General features: G+C 35.0%; 1 protein-coding gene across 2 annotated transcripts in view; it reads left to right on the top strand.

Moving 5' to 3' along the window:
• The window catches only part of CDC73 (cell division cycle 73), a 120,713-nt gene that overhangs the window by 90,665 nt on the left and 11,375 nt on the right, over positions 1–18,673 (top strand). The window contains exons 14-16 of one of the 2 annotated variants that reach the window (XM_059146948.1): positions 9,208–9,369; positions 12,719–12,819; positions 18,260–18,401. In XM_059146948.1, the coding sequence (XP_059002931.1) occupies positions 9,208–9,369; positions 12,719–12,819; positions 18,260–18,401 (405 nt within the window). The remainder of the gene's footprint in view (positions 1–9,207; positions 9,370–12,718; positions 12,820–18,259; positions 18,402–18,673) is intronic. The other variant, XM_059146949.1, reaches the window with a different exon arrangement.

The raw sequence follows: 18,673 nt of genomic DNA, 5'->3' as shown, positions 1-18,673 counted from the left end.
TTACAGAATGATTTTTATAAATTTGCTTTTGTTGGGTGCCACAGGGAATATGACAAGTCTAAAGTTGATTTTTATTTGTTTTTTTTTTTATTTTTTATTAATTTTTTTGACAATTTTATCTACTTGAGAGAGAGAGCATGAGCAGAGGTTGGGGGGAGAGGGCAGAAGCAGGGATCCCAAAGTGGACCCCAGGACCTCAGGATCATGACCTGAATTGAAGGCAGACTCTTAACCTACTGAACTGCCAAGCACCCCTTAAAGTTGATTTTTTGTTAAATTCTCAATTCGAGGATTTCTAGTCCACCAGCATAGCATAAATTCAAATGCATAGTAGACCAGAGTGACATTGGGGTAGGCTCTTGGCTGACAAATTATTGAGGACTCCATTTTCCTCCCCTACACTATAGCCAGATCACGATGGATACACGTCCTTAAAACTTACTTGGAATTTTTTTCCCCTAGTTTATCCTTTTGTTGATTGTTTACCTCATGTAAGGTTCCATTTCTAGTTCTTTGTGTCCATCCTTTGTGTGGGTGGTAAAAACCAAGTCTCAAGAAAGTGTTCCTGTCTTCCGTTTTCATCCACTGCAGCACCAGTGATTTCTGGCCCATGACTATTTTCTTTCCAGCTCAGATATACATTTCAGGTATTTGTTATATTTTATCTGACATTTCTTGGAAGGGTTTTTATAATGATTGGAACTGGAATTTTATAAGGTGTATTTAATCTGTCTGTACTTAGTTCATTCAACACTACAGAGCAATAACTAAAAATCAAAGTGTTATGTAGGTAAATACACTGCAAGCTCAACCTTCTTGGAGCTCACATGATTGTGTTAGGAATCATTTGTTGTAACTGATGAGAAATAAAATATGTTCCAGCAGTTAGTATAAAACCCAATTTTAATGCCTTATTATTGAGAGTACAGTGAAAAGTATAATTTTCTTTGACATTAACTTATAAACAAATCACATCTTGAAGAAAAGTTCAGAATCAAATTAGACTCAGCAATAATATACTACCCATTAAAAACGTCATCTAGCTCCTCTCACAAATAATGTGGTGTTAGTGAGATCGTACGTAACCATAGTGATTTATGTTAATAATCTAAGGAAATACTTGACATTTACTATTTTCTAGATTTTGAGACCCAAAAAGGATCGTCAGAATACACTCTTACCTTAAATGAAAATGCTGAGAGATAAGCGTAAAGACTACTCCGGTTGTTGTTTGCAGAGCAGGAAATACAGCCAGGTTTCCCAAGGACCAGTTTAGTTATTTTAACCTTTGATAATGGAGGTTCTTAACAAACATTCAGATTAAGTAATCGGGTTTTAGGGGCACCTGGGTGGCTCATTCAGTTAAACATCTCTTTTTTTCTTTGCAAGTGTTTGTGTTTTTTTAAGATTTTATGTATTCATTTGACTCAGAGAGAGAGAGACTACAAGCAGGGAGAGTGGCAGGGAGAAGCAGGCTCCCACAAGAGCAGGAATCCTGACGTGGGGCTTCATCCCGGGACTCTGGGATCATGACGTGAGCCAAGACAGATGCTTAAACCAACTGAGTCACTCAGGCGCCCTAAGCACCTGACTGTTGATTTCCACTCAGGTTGTGAGATGAGGGAGGTGGAGCCCAGCATCGGGCTCTGTGCTCTGTGGGAGTCCGCTTGAGGACCACCCTCCTCTACATGCGTGCTTGCACTCTCTCTTTCTCTAAAATAAATAAATTTTAGAAAAAGAAATTGGGTTTTATTCTGGAACAGAATACTCTTCTGCAATATTCAGGGCCTTATATTCACTGTTAAGTACAATAACAATATTTTGTAGTTTGATCTAACATTGAAAATTCTTGTTAAATATTTCTGGTGGTAACTAGGAAAATATTTTCAGTCAATAACATAATTAGTATCCAGGAAAAGAATGTGAATGCTCTGCCTTCTTTCTCAGTAAAATAACAATGACAATTCTTGAAGAAAACAAAAGCAACCTGACCTCCAAAAAGAAAATCATAACTGCTTCTACAATAACTTATGACTAATTAAAAATGAGATACAAAATAAGTTACAAAACTTGATTTCAGGTTTTAACAAATGCAGAATTGAATTTAAGTACCTTATGAATTAAATAGCTTTATAAAAAATATAGGTAATGAGGCACAAATATATCTATACAGTATTTTTTCTTTAGTATTTGAATGAAATTTTTGCTGAACTTTTTTTTCCATTAACAGTAGGGAAAGAAGGATTTCTGTTTTATACTTTAGACTTTTTTCATTTAGTGTTCTTACAGTGTTATGAATTACATGAATTACTTCCTCAAGTCACCTACAATTGGGTGAATAAGAAATACAATCTTTTGGCCCTCCTTGAATTTTGATAATGTAGCTGAAACTGTGTCAGACCCACACAAAAATGGATTTCATTAACTGCTTTAAAAAGGTTTTTTTGGTGGTTTTTTTTTAGCATTCTTGTGTCTTCTTTCCACCTTCTAATGAATATACAAGTGCAGTTTTTTCATTGTTTATATTCTGTGAAGTATGATATGCATCTATATTTTTGTTTTTGTTTTGTGATGCTTTGTGTGTTTTACAATCTGGCAATCTGGCACCCAGTTGGAATTCACAGTTCCAACTAATACTTGTGACTCATTAGAGAAAAGGGCTTGTTACTTTGTTGTTATTTGGACCTCCATCTTTGAAAACAGTGTTTGTCCAATGGTGGATATTAAATAAATGTCTAAGAAACAGAAAACGAGGGAGAAACACATTGGTAATTTGGAAAATGGCAGACTTACGTACTTGAAATTCAGGTTTTGTGTGTGTTTGTGCATTTCATTTAGTGTATGTCTATTTTCAAATTCCTTTTTTGATAGTTTATCTGTATCTGGGATTTGATTTTAGTTCCTATGAAGTCTCATTATACTTGGCATTGTATTTTTTGTACCTAATTATATTTGGATCAGGTAATTTTTAAAGCCCTTTGTAATTCTTTGATTTTTATGATTTGTAAATTCAGTATTTCCAACTCTCACAATTTTTAGTAATTGACAGCTATTTATATATATTTTTTATAAATATACCTTAATGGTTATAGAAAATTCACAGTAAGTTTTTGGAATATTAAACAACAAATTTTGCCTTTAGTTTTTCATTATTCAGAAACTTACGGTGCTCATCTGAGGGTATTACAAATTTAAATCTTAAGTATTGTTTATAATGGAAGATAGTAAACAGTGCAAAGAAATCACAAAGAAAATTTTAGTGGTTTTCTCCTTAGACTCACAACAGAGAAACCAAACAATTAAATAGACTACATTCTTAGGATAGACTGAGCCTAATTTTTCTTCTAAGTATAAAACACTCCCTTCATTGTTTAACACCTCATTGCAACTGACATCTCCCCTACAGTTTGAGTCAGCTGGAGGCTTTGCTATGTAATTAATGCATAATTGAAACCTCCTCCACACAATTATAGTACTGGCTGTACCCCATAGCTCATTTTGGCACAGATTTTATTTGGTTTCATTTAAAATTAAGGATTTTTCAATTTTTTAGCCCTTCATAGGTAAATGAAACAAAACACAACCCACCTTAACTTTAAACATCCCTAAGTAACAAAGTTAAGGTTATATTATGAAAGTATTAAAAAGTACATTTTACATAAAATTATAAATGTGATCTTGAGAGGAGTTTTAGTAGGACTGTAAATTTATTTAAATAAAGTGATTGGATGACATGATTCTAGCCATGATGATAGCATCCCAGGACAGAGGTCCAAAGAAGAGAGATTACACATAGAGAGTGCTTCAAAAATATCTAGAGGGTTCCCCTCACATTAGTCAGATACTGTAGAGCACATTCATATGAGAAAACTACTTGAGGCTTTGGGAAGAAGCAGGCAGAACAATTACTGGAGTTTACTCAGGACCATGAGCAATTTATGTTCCCATCAGCCACAGGTAATGCAAAAGGATTCAACCACTTTGGAAAACAAATAAAGGAATTCTTCCCCTCTCCCTCCCCCCCCCCCCCCCCCCCCCCGCCCATTACATTGAGGATACTGTTGGGCTACATTCTAGCTTCCTATGTTGGTTCCATAAGTCACCTACTGGTGTGATATCCAATCCTATGAGGAAATCTGCTTTACCTGGTTATTTTAAGGACCATTTTAAATTTGTTCATCTGAATTTGTTCATCTAAATTTGTACATCTAGATGTAGATCTCTTGTATACCCGCCTTGAGGATTCATTATAATTAAGTGTATGGATTCGTGGGGCACTTGGGTGGGGCACTTGGGTGGCTCAATCGGTTAAATGTCTGCCTTCAAGTCAGGTTAGGTCATGATCCCAGGGTCCTGGGATTGAGCCTTGCATTGGCTTCCCTGCTCAGCGGAGAGCCTGTTTCTTCCTCTGTCTACCACTCTTCTTGTGCTCTCTCTCTCTCTGTCTAAATAAATAAATTTAAAAAAAAAATTTTTTTTTTTTTAAAGGTATATGGATTTGTGGTGGGGGGGGGGTGTCAGTTCTGAGTCCTGGCCCCTTTACATTCACACCTACTCCCATCCCCCTTCTCTTCTCTTTCGGGGACTTTAAATTTTAGTAGTTCTGTTTAGTACTTTTTCAAATCTTTGGTCTTTTTATTTATTTGTTTATTTTTTAAGATTTTATTTATTTATTTGACAGAGATCACAAGTAGGCAGAGAGGCAGAGAGAGAGAGAGAGAGAGAGGCAGACTCCCCACTGAGCAGAGAGCCTGATGCAGGGCTCAATCCCAGGACTCTGGGATCATGACCTGAGCCAAAGGCAGAGGCTTTAACCCACTGAGCCACCCAGGTGCCCCTCTTTGGTCTTTTTAAAAGTATTTTTTTCCCTCTTGTACATATCTGCAGTTGTGTTTTATAAGCTTTGATCTTTGATAATGGCATTATTAGAAGTCCTTAGTTACCTTTTTCTTTTGACAGTTGTTTCTTTCATGATACCTCTCATTGCCTTGTGTGTTTAGTTTTTTTTTAGTACATTTAATGTTTTTCATTGTCTTCATTTACTGTTCACTTTCCTTAGAATTTTTTCTGTGGAAACTCTTTGAGTTCCAAAATGAAGGTGGGCAGGGGTGGGGGGAGGGGTAATCCAGAAAAAATTTTATATTTGTGTATGCTAAGTACCTGGGAGCATTGCCAGTATTACATCACTTTAAATTAAATTCTCAGGGGGCGCCTGGGTGTCTCAGTGGGTTAAGCCGCTGCCTTCGGCTCAGGTCATGATCTCAGGGTCCTGGGATCGAGTCCCACATCGGGCTCTCTGCTCAGCAGGGAGCCTGCTTCCTCCTCTCTCTCTCTGCCTGCCTTTCTGCCTACTTGTGATCTCTCTCTGTCGAATAAATAAATAAAATCTTTAAAAAAAAAAATAAAATAAGTTAAATTCTCAGTTTGAGGTTTTTAAACATCCAGACATTGTTGCTTTTTCTTTTCTCTACTTTTCAAATTCCAACTTCTTTTATTAGGAAAAAGGAAAACTATATTTTTAACCTGGGAAATAATTCATAAATTTGCTGTTTTTAAAATAATATAAAGTCTGTAATTTATTTAGCTATGTCATTTATTTGAATTTTATTCTTTGGTAGTACTAATAGAATTATTTCAGTGGAACTATACTTATTTAAATAGTAGTAACTTTAGTTGCATCATCACCCACACTCCTTTACTCATGGAATGTAGAGTAGAATAAATAATTGCAAATATTGGATAAGTAAATGGACATAATAATATTTCTCCAAATCACATACATTCATCCATCACATCCATTATACAATTCCAGTTATATTTGTTAGAACATTTTTAGTTGTAAATGATAAATACCAACTCAGAGTAGCTTTATCAAAAAAAAAAAAAAAAAAAAAAAAACTTTATTGACTCAATGTGACTGAACAGTCCTGACTTCTGACACAGCTGGATTTACTGTTGAAATGATACAATCAGGAGTTAGTCTCCATCTCTCTGATTCTCCCCTTTCAGAGTCAAAGAGAACTACTATCAAACACTCCAGGTTACTGATCACAGTAGAAAGATAGTGCCTATTTCCCAATAACTCTAGCAAAAATTCAGATTTAAAGTCTCATTGGCCTGGCTTGGATAATGTGTTTATTTCTCAATCAATCATTGTGGTCAGGGTGCTTAATTCTTGCCTCAAATTCAGGTGAGGGCCAATTTACAGTTCTGAGATTTGATTTTCCTTGCAGTTTCCAGGATGTTGATAATGGCTAGAGGTGGGGTACAGAAAAAAGATTGGGTACTGGGTTTATTTCAAGCTTTATGGTAAATTTAATCCCTGACTTTTTAAAAGAAGGAAACTTCTATTAGATTCCCTCCCTTGAGCAGAATTTGGGCTCTATTTCTTAACTCCAGGATCCTAGTGAAATATAGTTTAAAAAAATAACAAAGAAAAAAAAAAAAGCTTGAGTTTAGTTCACTTGCTAGTGCCTTCCATGGATAGAGAAGTCTACATTGTTTTTTGGGGTTGTTTTTTGGAGGGGGTCGTTTTTTTGTTTTGTTTTGTTTTTTGGGTTTTTTTTTTGCTTTTGGTTGTTGTTTTGGTTGGTTGGTGGTGGTGGTTGTTTTTTTCCTCCATTTTATTTTATTTTATTTCTTTTCAGTGTTCCAACATTCATTGTTTATGTACCACACCCAGTGCTCCATGCAATATGTGCCCTCCATAATACCCACCACCAGGCTCACCTAACCCCCTTACTCCCCTCCCCTCCAAAACCCTCAGTTTGTTTCTCAGAGTCCACAGTCTCTCATGGTTTGTCTCCCCCTCCGATTTCCCCCAACTCCCTTTTCCTCTCCATCTGCCAGTGTCCTCCGCAGTTACTCCTTATGTTCCACAAGTAAGTGGATCCATCTGATGATTGACTGTTATCTGCTTGAGGAAGTCTGTATTATTACTCTGACTTTAAGTTTAGGAGAATAGGATAGAAGATCTCTCCTTATGTTACCACATGAAATCAAGGCCGAAAAACGTTTTGGAAAACAGCTGCATTTTACTACAGTGAAGGTTTCCATTCTAAAGACCTAGATATATTCAGAAATTAAAATACTAGAACATCTAAAAATTGTAAGATGATAGTTAAAGAACCATGTTAATTACTCAGAACTTTGTTGAAATTTCTGTCAGCAAATATGTGAACATGCAAATGCTATGTAACTCATTTTTTAATGCATTAGAAGTTGAATAGATGTTTTTAGACTTTTAAAATTTGGATATTATAGATCACTCATTTGTATGTATATTATGATTCATTAAAGATTATAAGTAATTTTGCATAAGTAGTTTTTTATTTTTACATTTAAAATTCCAAAAGCTGCAAGAGTGAGATGCAATATTATATTTAAGAATATAAACATTTCAGTCCCATTTAGAAATAGAATGAGATAAAGCATCTTTCTCTTGGCAGTGAGACCACTTTGTTTTGGAATGTAAGCTTCAAGAGGATAGTGACTGTGTGTTTTGTACAACTGTGTATATTGTGTAACTAGCGCAATATATTACTGTTAAGTTGATACATTTTTGTTGTAGTCATATATGAAAACTGTTTCCAACAGTGCATGTCAATTTTAAAGTGTTTAATTATTCAGTGTTAGTATTATATTTGGCATTTTCTAAGTGGGCTTGATTAATAAATAACCAAAATCCATAGGGAGTAAAATGATTATCTGGAGGAGGTTTTTAAGTGATAAGCAAATCTTAACTCTTCTCTCAGATTCTGATATGGATATGAAAACAGCTCAGAAATGAAGTTCCAGGGCGCCTGGGTGGCTCAGTGGGTTAAGCCTTTGCCTTCAGCTCAGGTCACAGTTGGTCTCAGGGTCCTGGGACTGAGGCCCACATCTGGCCCTCTGCTCAGCAGGGAGCCTGCTTTTTCCTCTCCCTCTGCCTGCCTCTCTGCCTACTTGGTGATCTTTCTCTCTTTGTCAAATAAATAAATAAAATTGTTCTTAAAAAATGAAGTTCCATTTATCACAATCACATCTATTAAAAACTTTCATGAGTATAAGAGCAGTATTACTAATGATGAATTTATTTAGCATGTGATATTGAAAGTTTTCAAAGGACTCTACCAAGTGAAAGTGCTTGTGCATCCCCTCCACCCCCATTTATTTGCCTAAAACTTTAGAGGGGGAATGAGTCTCAATGTAACGATTGCATTGCCCTTATTTAATTGGCAGTGCCAGACCATAGCTAATAAAATAGGCTAATAGAGTGTGTATCTGGAGTATGCATGTTTTTAAAAGAAGACCATTTGGAAATGCTTTGTGAACACCAACAATCTAGAGCTGAGAACAGCCCTGCACATTGCTAAATTATTTTTGAGAATATCTGTTGTTATAAAGTAGAGAATTGAATCCCATGGTAGAGTTGGTAATTTACAGAATTACTAGCAGTATTTATACTAAGACAATTGGCATATACTTATTTAATTCCTCCTTGAAAATTTGCAAAGCAACCCTGAAATTAGATAACATTTTTCTAATTTTGCTAAGTCATAATCCATGAAAAGGGGTGTCTTGTGAAGCTTTTGGGCTAAGTCACCTATCCGTGAAGAGGCCATATCATCATTTCAGGTCATGTTTTTTGTTTGTTTGTTTGTTTGTTTTTTAAAGATTTTATTTATTTATTTATTTGTTAGAGAGCGCGCGCGCGAGCACAGGCAGACAGAGTGGTAGGCAGAGGCAGAGGGAGAAGCAGGCTCCCTGCCGAGCAAGGAGCCCGATGTGGGACTGGATCCCAGGACGCTGGGATCATGACCTGAGCCCAGGGCAGCCACTTAACCAGCTGAGCCACCCAGGCGTCCCTCAAGTGATGTTTTGATTTATAATAAAATTTCTTTCTACTAGCATTTGAAAAATCAAGGGTTAGTATGGTCTTTTATGTAACTTTGGAAAATGCTAAGTGCTAGATGAATGAATATAAATTGTGTGTGACTGTGTGTGAGAGACACAGATACAGACATATACATCGATTTATGGCCTGTGTGAGCTGAGTACTCTCGTGGAAAGGAAAGATTATACTCTCCATACATTGTGATCTGTACATGCAGAGCAGGTTCATTTAAAAAAAAAAAAAGGTTTGGTTTAAAATTTTCAATATAATGTATTTTCCTTTTTGCATCACGTTGCAACATTTGACCTTTTCTCATCTCTGTTTTTTCAAAGATTTGTTCCATCAGATGAAAAGAAGAAACAAGGCTGCCAACGAGAAAATGAAACTTTAATACAGAGAAGAAAAGATCAGATGCAACCAGGGGGCACTGCAATTAGTGTCACAGTTCCTTATAGAGTAGTAGACCAGCCCCTTAAACTTATGCCTCAAGACTGGTAAGATGATCTATACTTTTATTGTAGTCCTTAATCTTTTTTGTATAATTAAAAAGTACCAAATTTTGTCATGAGTTCTAAATAGAAACTATCCCTAAAAACTGCATTAATGTCTAAGTTGGTCATTAATAATGTTCACATTTTAGTAATACCTAAATAAAAATGTATTTGGATAGCTAAACTTTATTTTTTACTTATAAGAAACACTAACTTCAGGGGTCCTGGGTGGCTCAGTTGGTTAAGCATCTGACTTTGGCTTAGGTTATGATCTCAGGGTCCTGGGATTGGGTCCTTGTCAGGCTCCCCACTCAGTGAGGAGTCTGCTTGTCCCTTTGCTTCTTCCCTACCACTCGTGTGCCCACACTAACTTCTGGAAAATTTAGTAAAAATTCTTTTTACTGTTTATTTTTTCTGAGTCAGTCTTTAGAGCAAAATTTCCAAATAGACTAATGTTGTTTCAAGAGCTATAGTTTCAGATTTTTGATTTGGAGAATTCACACTTTGGGGTAAGAAATGATAAATGAAAGAATTGTTACTTTTATTGTAGGGAATAATTTAATGAAAAGAATAACATGATTACTCTGGTTTAGCTCTTTGATTGCGTTAAATTGTCCTTTAAAGAATATTAAACTATTTATAACAGAGTGCCTATAAACTCAGATAATGTGAATTATCTTAAATTATTTTATTAATCAAAGCTGGAATAAAAATACAGAGTTTGAGAGTACATCTCTCTGACATAGAGAATACAACACATTGATGAGTTATCTGGCTTACCTTTAAAGTACTCATTAGTCTTCACACATTAGGAAGTCAGGGCACTCAGAGTATAAATATGTTAAAAATTTAAAAATTTATGTTAAAAATTTAGCTACCTGGGTGGCTCAGTTGGTTAAGCAACTAACTGCCTTTGGCTCAGGTTATGATCCTGGAGTCCTGGGATCAAGTCCCTCATCAGGCTCCCAGCTCCACGGGGAGTCTGCTTCTCCCTCTGACCTTCTCTCCTTTCATGCTCTCTCTCTCTCAAATAAATAAATAAAATCTTTTAAAAAATTTATTATGTGAAGTAAGATGAAAATTTCAGATACCAACTTTAGAAATTGTAGGAAGAAGAAAAGTTACACCATTTGTATTATATGTTTACAGTTATTTGCAGAAAAAATACAGTGTGTACAGGTGCTGTCACCGTGCTACAAAACATTGCTCTTATATATTAGCTAGGTCCCTAATCATTAATTTCATAACTTAGGAATAATATTTTCCTTACCTTCTTTCTTTCTCTGATAATTGTCTTTTCAAGAACTCACTGAGAGTAGTATTTTTATTATCCTGCTTACCTCTTAACCCTGTGAAACCCAGTAGGATCTAGGTGATGTCTCTCCAGCAAATTTTCTTTAGTTTGGCAGGTGCCTTGGGGTTTCAGCTATTATATGGCACAAGCTATGTCATGAAATTAAGAGGCCATTTAATAGTGTGCTCTATTACCAAAGATAGTTTTGCACTATGGACCTTATGTCCTAAGCAGGGAGGACATTTTTTAAGATTTAATGTTAGCCTTAGAGATTTTGTATAGGTTAAGAATTTTAAGCTGTGGTTTTTCATAGTAACTTGAATTGTTGCTATAGGTCTTTTACTTGAATAGAAGATAACCCTGGTTTAATGCTTTGTTGGTTCTATCTTCTAATGCACTGGTTATCAGAGTATCATCTGCTAACCTCTGGGCATTCCTAAGACCATTTAAGGGAATTGTGAGGTTAAAACTATTTCCATTATGGTACTGGGCTGGCTGTTCTCATGATTTCTCAGTCCTCACACAGGAACATTCTAGCATAACCAGTGCACAAGAGTAATCATTCCGTCTTGCTCCTCACTCCTCTTCTTCCTTACATTTCTCTTCTGACTAATGGACTGTCTATACACTTCTATTTCCTCATCTGTAAAATGGGGGTAATAATAGTACTCACCTCAGTGGATTGTTTGGAAGATTCAGTGTTATTAACATATGTACTGTGGAAGGTGCTTAGAACAGCACTGGCACATAGTGAATGCTCATAGTACATCTTAATTAATGTTAGCTGTTATTGTTTATATTATAGTTTTACTCTCACTTTAGTTCTAGGCTTAAACTGTCTATGGTTTTTATACATATAATTTTTCAATTTAAATAAATATTTTCTGAGCTAATGAAATATGAGGGCCCAGAGAAGGATTTGTTCTTTTTAGGAAAACAGTTGAATGGTTGAGAAGATAAGTTACTTTAAAAAATGCTAATAGGGGGGCGCCTGGGTGGCTCAGTGGGTTAAAGCCTCTGCCTTCGGCTCAGGTCATGATCCCAGGGTCCTGGGATCGAGCCCCGCTTTGGGCTCTCTGCTCGGCGGGGAGCCTGCTTCCTCCTCTCTCTCTGCTTGCCTCTCTGCCTGCTGGTGATCTCTGTCTGTCAAATAAATAAATAAAATCTTAAAAAAAAAAATGCTAATAGGGGTACCTGAGTGGCTCCGTCTCGTGATCTCTGCTCAGGTCTTGATATCAGAGTTGTGAGTTCAAGTACTGTGTTGGGCTTCACACTGGGCATGGGGCCTACTTAAAATAAAAGAAAAGAAAATGACAATAGAATTTAGGTGAGTGAAATGTAAACAATTGGAAAAATTAAAGTCTGATGGCTTTTATACTCAAGATTACTTTCCAAATAATCAGAACTCAAAAATAAGGACTTGGGGGCTTTATAAAATGGTTGGTGAGTTACTGTAATTTATAATGTTTTTAAATTAAAGTATTTAAAACATATTTGAATTTTAGATGATTTTTGGGGGGGGCAATTTATTTATTTGACAGACAATGAGAGAAGGAAAGAGCACAAGCAGGGGAAGCTCCCTGCTGAGCGGGAGCTCAGGACTAGATCCCAGGACCCTGAGATCATGACCTGAGCCAAAGGCAGAGGCTTAACCCACTGAGCCTCCCAGGTGCCCCTAGATGATATCTTTTTAAAACCAACTTTTTCAATTAATATATCAACTCTTGTTTCCCATTGCATAGGAAAAGTGGACCTTTATTCTAGTAGAACAGCAGGTCAAAAGGTTAAAAAGATTACTTATAAGGATTGTGTGTGTAATTATGTTTGAAAGACTTAGGTGCAAAAAACAGATGCATGGGAAGTGTAGCAATCATTAGTGTGCTCTAATGGTGGCATTATAACAAAGAGTTATCTAATTTGCCTCACAGATTTGTTGACAGTAGATTATATCGCATGAGTAATTGAATCCTTTCCTTAAGGATTTATAGTAATCAGAGTTCATGTTTGAGGTATTGTCTCAACCCCGGAGCTCTAATCCTGCCCCTTTTGTATTTATAGGGATCGGGTTGTAGCAGTTTTTGTGCAAGGTCCTGCATGGCAGTTCAAAGGATGGCCATGGCTTTTGCCTGATGGATCACCAGTTGACATATTTGCTAAAAGTAAGATTCTCTTTATTTTTACTGCTTATCCAAAATAGAAATGGTCTTGCTTTTATATAAGAGAAAGCCATCTATGGCTATGCTTATATGATGTGTATATCAAATGATTCCATTAACATATGCTAATTTTTAAGCACCAGTGAAATATTTTTAAAGTCTTTTTTGAACATTAATATTTTTGGGTGTACTTATATTTAAAAGTGAATTATCTCCCATTCCCTATATTAGGTTACTTAAAAAGCATTAGCATTTTTGCACATCCACACATTTTTATTAAAATTGATGACCAGTTTTAAATGGGTTGACTTTTGCTGAACATGTATAGTGAGAACTTAAAATACCATATGACTTTTACCAGCTTTTTCCATTGTCTGGAATGATTGTAGCATGTTTGACTTTTTCTTTTCATTCAAGTCTAAGTTCAAGTATTTTCTTCTGAGAATCCTTCTCTGACCAACCTGGAAACAGCCATTACTTTCTTCCAGTTACTCTTCAAGCTCTTCTGTTCTCATGATAGTACTTACTGTTGTTTGATATTATCTTATTTATATCTTTATTGTAAGTCTTCCCTGGCTGTAAGGCCAAGTTCCTTGGTGGGAGGAGCCTTTTCTGCCTTGTTTACCCTTGAATTGTTATCACAGAAGAGTGCCTGGCACAGGGGAAGCATTCAGTAGCTATCTGTTAAATGAATGTTTCATGTGGCTTTTATCTATTGGTGTATTGGTATAGTTACGTACACTAAACGTAGATTAATTTAATCTGGTTTTTACAGTAGAGATATTCCAATTATTATTTAATTTGAGTACCCAGTGAAGTTAGTACCATAGTAAAATTGTTTTTTAAAAAGCATTCTCACAAAGCAAGTATGTTTATTAGAAATGACAACTTAAGTTATTATGAATATAGATTGTACTACTGTAAAATCCAGCCTTTTTTTTTTTTTAAGCAACTTCAGCGTATTTAGTGGTTACCACCATTCTTCCAAGATGGAAACTCCCCAAGCTTGGAAGTTTTAATCATTTATTCTTTTCTACTTTAATTCATTTTAGAAAGTGATTCTAATATAACTAATATTGTGATAGATTTTTATGTTATTCCTGAAACTTGAATAACGCACAGTGTTGATAAATAGAAAGTTAAAGATAGAGAAAATGGGAATTTTAATAAAAGTAAAATGTCCATGAACACGAATATCTTACCTACTTGCTTGCCTTTTTGAATAGTGTTGTAACAAGAAAAAAAAATAACACTGTTTTAAAGATGTAAATGCTGCCTAACTTTCATTCAGAATGTAATGATATTTAATTGTTTTGTCCAGATTGGTAGTCTTAACGAAATTTAGATGAGACTTTTTTATACAGTTACGAATTACGATTTTCTTCCATAAATTATTCTTTGTTTTCAGTCTTCCTTCCTTGATGAATACTTTGTATTAGCATTTAAAATGAAAGTACTCTTGCCACTTCCCATCTGAAAACCCTTTCTCGTGACCTCAACTCTAGCTCCTCTCTTTCCTTTTATGAAACTTTTGAATTGTCTATACTAATTTTTTATTCAGTTCATAGTTTGCTGTTTGGCTCTCTTGCTCTTTACTAAACTATTCTCACCAAACTTACCAGGGACCCAAATATTAGATACTTTTGACCTCCTTATTTCTTCTTTTTTAAAATGTTCTTTTCTAGGGATTTGTTACTCTTAGATTCTCCAGCTATTTGTCCTCTGGCTTTCAGCTACCTATTTATGTCTTGTTTCTCTTCTCCTTTATTATAGGTAACTCTCTCAAGGAAGTCTGATAGCTTTCAATTACCATTTATAACCCTCCCCTTATTCTAAGTTAAGTCTCTAGCCTTATATTCTGGGTCTGTTTATCTCACTAATCATGAGATAACTCCTCTGTGAGATTCTGTTGGTACATCACACTCAACCTGTTCCAAAGGAATTGTCTTGTACTCTTCCTCATTCCCAGATTTTCTTTTTCTCAATTAGTTTTCTTTTGTAACTTACGTTAGCCAGAAATTTAGGAATATATTGTCTCTTAGCTCTTAGTTGGTCTCCTTTACTCTGCCTTTTCTAGGTTTTCACCCTTTCCCCCATAACACACATAGAAAATAGTAACATCTATATAACGAGGGTAAAACGGAAGGTATTTGGGAGCATCTGTATGGTCCCTGATTAAAACAAAACAAAACAAAACAAAAACTTCTGTTTTCTTCACACTGCACAATAGAATACAAAATTTTAGAAAAGATAATAAGTATTGATTTGTATAAAATGCTAGTATCCATTGAGTTTTTTTTTTTCATGAGTAATCTATTGATGTAATCTATAAGTAATGTATAATTATGTTGTTCCTCTGTTATCTGACATGCCATCATTGTACTACTAAATATTATTCAGGAGCATTGTCTATTTTTTTACTTCCTTGTTTCTGTAAAATCATGTCGATGAGATTCATGCAGTTTGCCAAAAATAAACAATTCTGAATTGTGTGAAGCATTTTGCTTTATTATTCATTGTGCCACCAGATAGATGACTGGCTCCTTATAAAAGAAATTCATTTGTTCTATTTTTTGCTGAGTATTAAAAACTAAAAGTCTTTCTCTGAATAAGAAAGATGTTTTATAGTGATGTCGTAGTGTAAGTTTGCTTGCCACCATTCCTTCATACTAATAAAATATCTTATATGATTAGAGAAACCTTATGCTTTCTCATTTGTGATTTGAACTTTTTGGACTCTCATGTTTCACCTTAAATTTTAAAAGTTGTCTATTCTAGTGGAAAAATACATACTATATAAATTAAATCTATTAAAATTAAGGAGTGGGGGATGGTAGGCTTTTAGAACTTCAGATAAATCATTTTTTTTAAAAATATAACTAATATATTTTTAAGAATGATGGGCATCTGGGTGGTTCAGTCAGTTAACGGTCTGCCTTTTTGGCTCAGGTCATTTTCCTGGAGTTCTGGAACTGAGTCCCGCATCGAGCTCCTTCCTAAGCTGGAAGTCTATACTTGTCCCTCTCCCTCCGCCTCCTCCCTGGCTTGTGCACTTGTATTCTCTCTCTCAGCTAAATAAATAAAATCTTCAAAAAAAGAATGATATGGGGGCTCATTTGGTTGGTTGACCTTCTAACTCTTGATTTCGGCCCAATTCATCTCAGGGTCATGAGATTGAGCCCTGCCTCAGGCTCCTCACTCACCTGGGAGTCTGCTTGAGATTTTCTCTCTTCTTCTGCCATGCTACTTCCCATCTCTAAATAAATAGATAGAAAGATGAATATTTTTTGAAGGAATGATTTAAAATATATCCTATTGAGAAAATTAAAGTGAAACATGTAGTGGGGAAAATAGGAAGTATTGCAATGTTGACTTTATTTAATTTAAAATTTTTTAAAATTAAGATTTTTTATACTTGTAAATATTTTGAAAATGGGTTTTCTGAAGCTATAATATATAGCCCTTTTAATGATTCAGTTTAAATCCATTACATTGAATTACATTACATTACATTACATTGAATTAAATTCAAAATGAATAATGTATCTGATGAGGGGATCTTTAATTATATAAAAGCATAATAATTCAGAAGTAATGTTTATATGTTTCTTTTTGTGCGCACAAATGATTCATCTTGGATTTCCATCAAGAATTATACTTTGGGGGTACCTGAATGGTTCAGTTGGTTAAGCATCTATCTGCCTTCAGCTCAGGTCATGATTCCAGGGTCCTGAGATCAAGCCCTGCATTGAGCTGTCTGCTCAGCAGGGAGTCTGCTTCTCCTTCTCCCTCTGCCTGTCGTTATGCCTACTTGTGAGCTCTCTCACTCTCTGTCAAATAAGTAAAATTTTTTCTTTCTTTTTTTTTTTTTTAAATAAAATCTTAAACAAGCAAAAAAGAATTTGATTCATTGTTAACATCGAAAGCTAGTAGGCCAACAAGCAGTGTGGAACAAATAATCCATAAAGTAGCTATCAAAAAAATTGTAACAAAGTCTATCATTTTTATCTTTAGAGACCTCTAATGTTAGATGTTGATGATAGTAACAATTATATCTTACATGTTAGAAAAAAGGTAAATTGAAAGGAAAGCTAAACTTCTTACATGTGTATGTGTAAAACAAAAACTTCACTGCTGGTAAACTGATTGCACAGTAACCTAGCCAGGATAATTCAACTGGATGATCAGGGAGAGAGAAGGATTGAAAGTAATACTTTATGGTCCATTTGTTAACCCTTCTGCAATATACACTACTTGGGAGGTTTTGACCTAAAGTCTTTTGTTTGCCCAACACCCAGAATTAACTATTAAAAATGAAAACCAAATAATTTCACCTTCTAACTGTAAACTTTCTGGTGGCTTACTATTATATATGGAATAAATTCATATTTTTTAACCATAGCCAAATTCTACGTATAGGACATTGCCTGCAAAAGAGGTTATACTTGTTTATAGAGTAGGCCAAGCTTGCTTTCATTTTAGAATCTCTTTACCAGCTGTTCTGTAAGCCTGAAATACTCTTACGGGCCTTTGCTAGACTCACTCTTTATATCCTTTAATTATCTACTTCTAGGTAACGTTCTCACAAGGCTTTCCAAATTTTTCTTTTTCCCTTTTCATCATTTCTTATCAAGTTCCATTAGTTCTTATTCCTTAATTATTTCTTGAATCTTTTTCTTGCCAGACATATATCTTCTCCCAAGTTGAGCAAATATCTTCTTTAGATTACTAAATTATATCAGTAGTTGCTGCTAAACACTTGGAAGTGATTCTCCCTATCTCTCAGATAAAAGTCCATGCCCCTTAATATGACCTACATAGCCAAAATTGTTCTGAATCTGTGGTCTTACCTTTTACATACATTACTTTGTATGATGCAGTTCCGTTAAATTTCTTTAGTTCCTAACTGAAACCATTTTCTCTGTGAGCATGTTCTTGGCTACCTGGGTCACTTTTGTTATGTGTTTGCCTAATCTTACTCAACCTATAGATCTTAGATTAGAGATCATTACCTATGTAAGCCTTCTCTGAATTCCATGGTCTGGGCAAGGTACTCTTTAATTTTCTGTGATATTCTACAACTTTATCATACTGTATTTGAATAGGTGCTGCTGCTGCTTCTTAACTTTCATCAGACCATATGCATTTTATCCTGCCATATTCCTCATTTCAGTCCCAGTGGCTGGCATGTATAAACCTTCAATAGATAGCTGTTGAATTGACTGTTTTTGAGGTTGTCACAGTGCTTATTAGCATCTATTTCAAAGATCACTTTGGTTATAATGTAGCTTCATTTGGTTGAAGAAAGTTTGATTTTTTTAAAGTTTTTTGTTTTGTTTAGTTTTTTGGTTAATGTCTATATTGGCTATTTTTATTCTTTTGTAAAATATTTTTATAATTTTGATTGCAGTTTGAATAAAAAATATTATTTCCCCCCATATAGTTAAAGCCTTCCATCTCAAATATGATGAAGTTCGTCTAGATCCAAACGTTCAGAAATGGGATGTAACAGTATTAGAACTCAGCTATCACAAACGTCATTTGGATAGACCAGTTTTCTTACGGTTCTGGGAAACATTGGATAGGTAATTCTGATCCTAAAATGCACTTACTTCTGCTTTATTTTAGTAATTTTCCTTTCTCCTCAGTTAGATTTTAAGTTCATTAAAGTATGTGAACATATCCCTCAATTCCCCCTTTCGAACATTGTCTGATTTGATGCCGATCTCCAGTAGATAATAAACAAATATCTTTGTTATATTGATTTTAGAAACAGATGGAGAAAGGGTATATACCTGGATAGAAAGAACAGTAGACTCTGAGTCAGAAGACCTAGATTTTAGTTCTGATTTTGTGA

This window comes from Mustela lutreola, chromosome 14, assembly GCF_030435805.1.
Source record: "Mustela lutreola isolate mMusLut2 chromosome 14, mMusLut2.pri, whole genome shotgun sequence".
In the NCBI taxonomy this organism is placed as follows: Eukaryota; Metazoa; Chordata; class Mammalia; order Carnivora; family Mustelidae; genus Mustela; species Mustela lutreola.
Note: the sequence above shows the minus strand (reverse complement) of the source record. Positions and strands in the feature narration are given on the sequence as shown.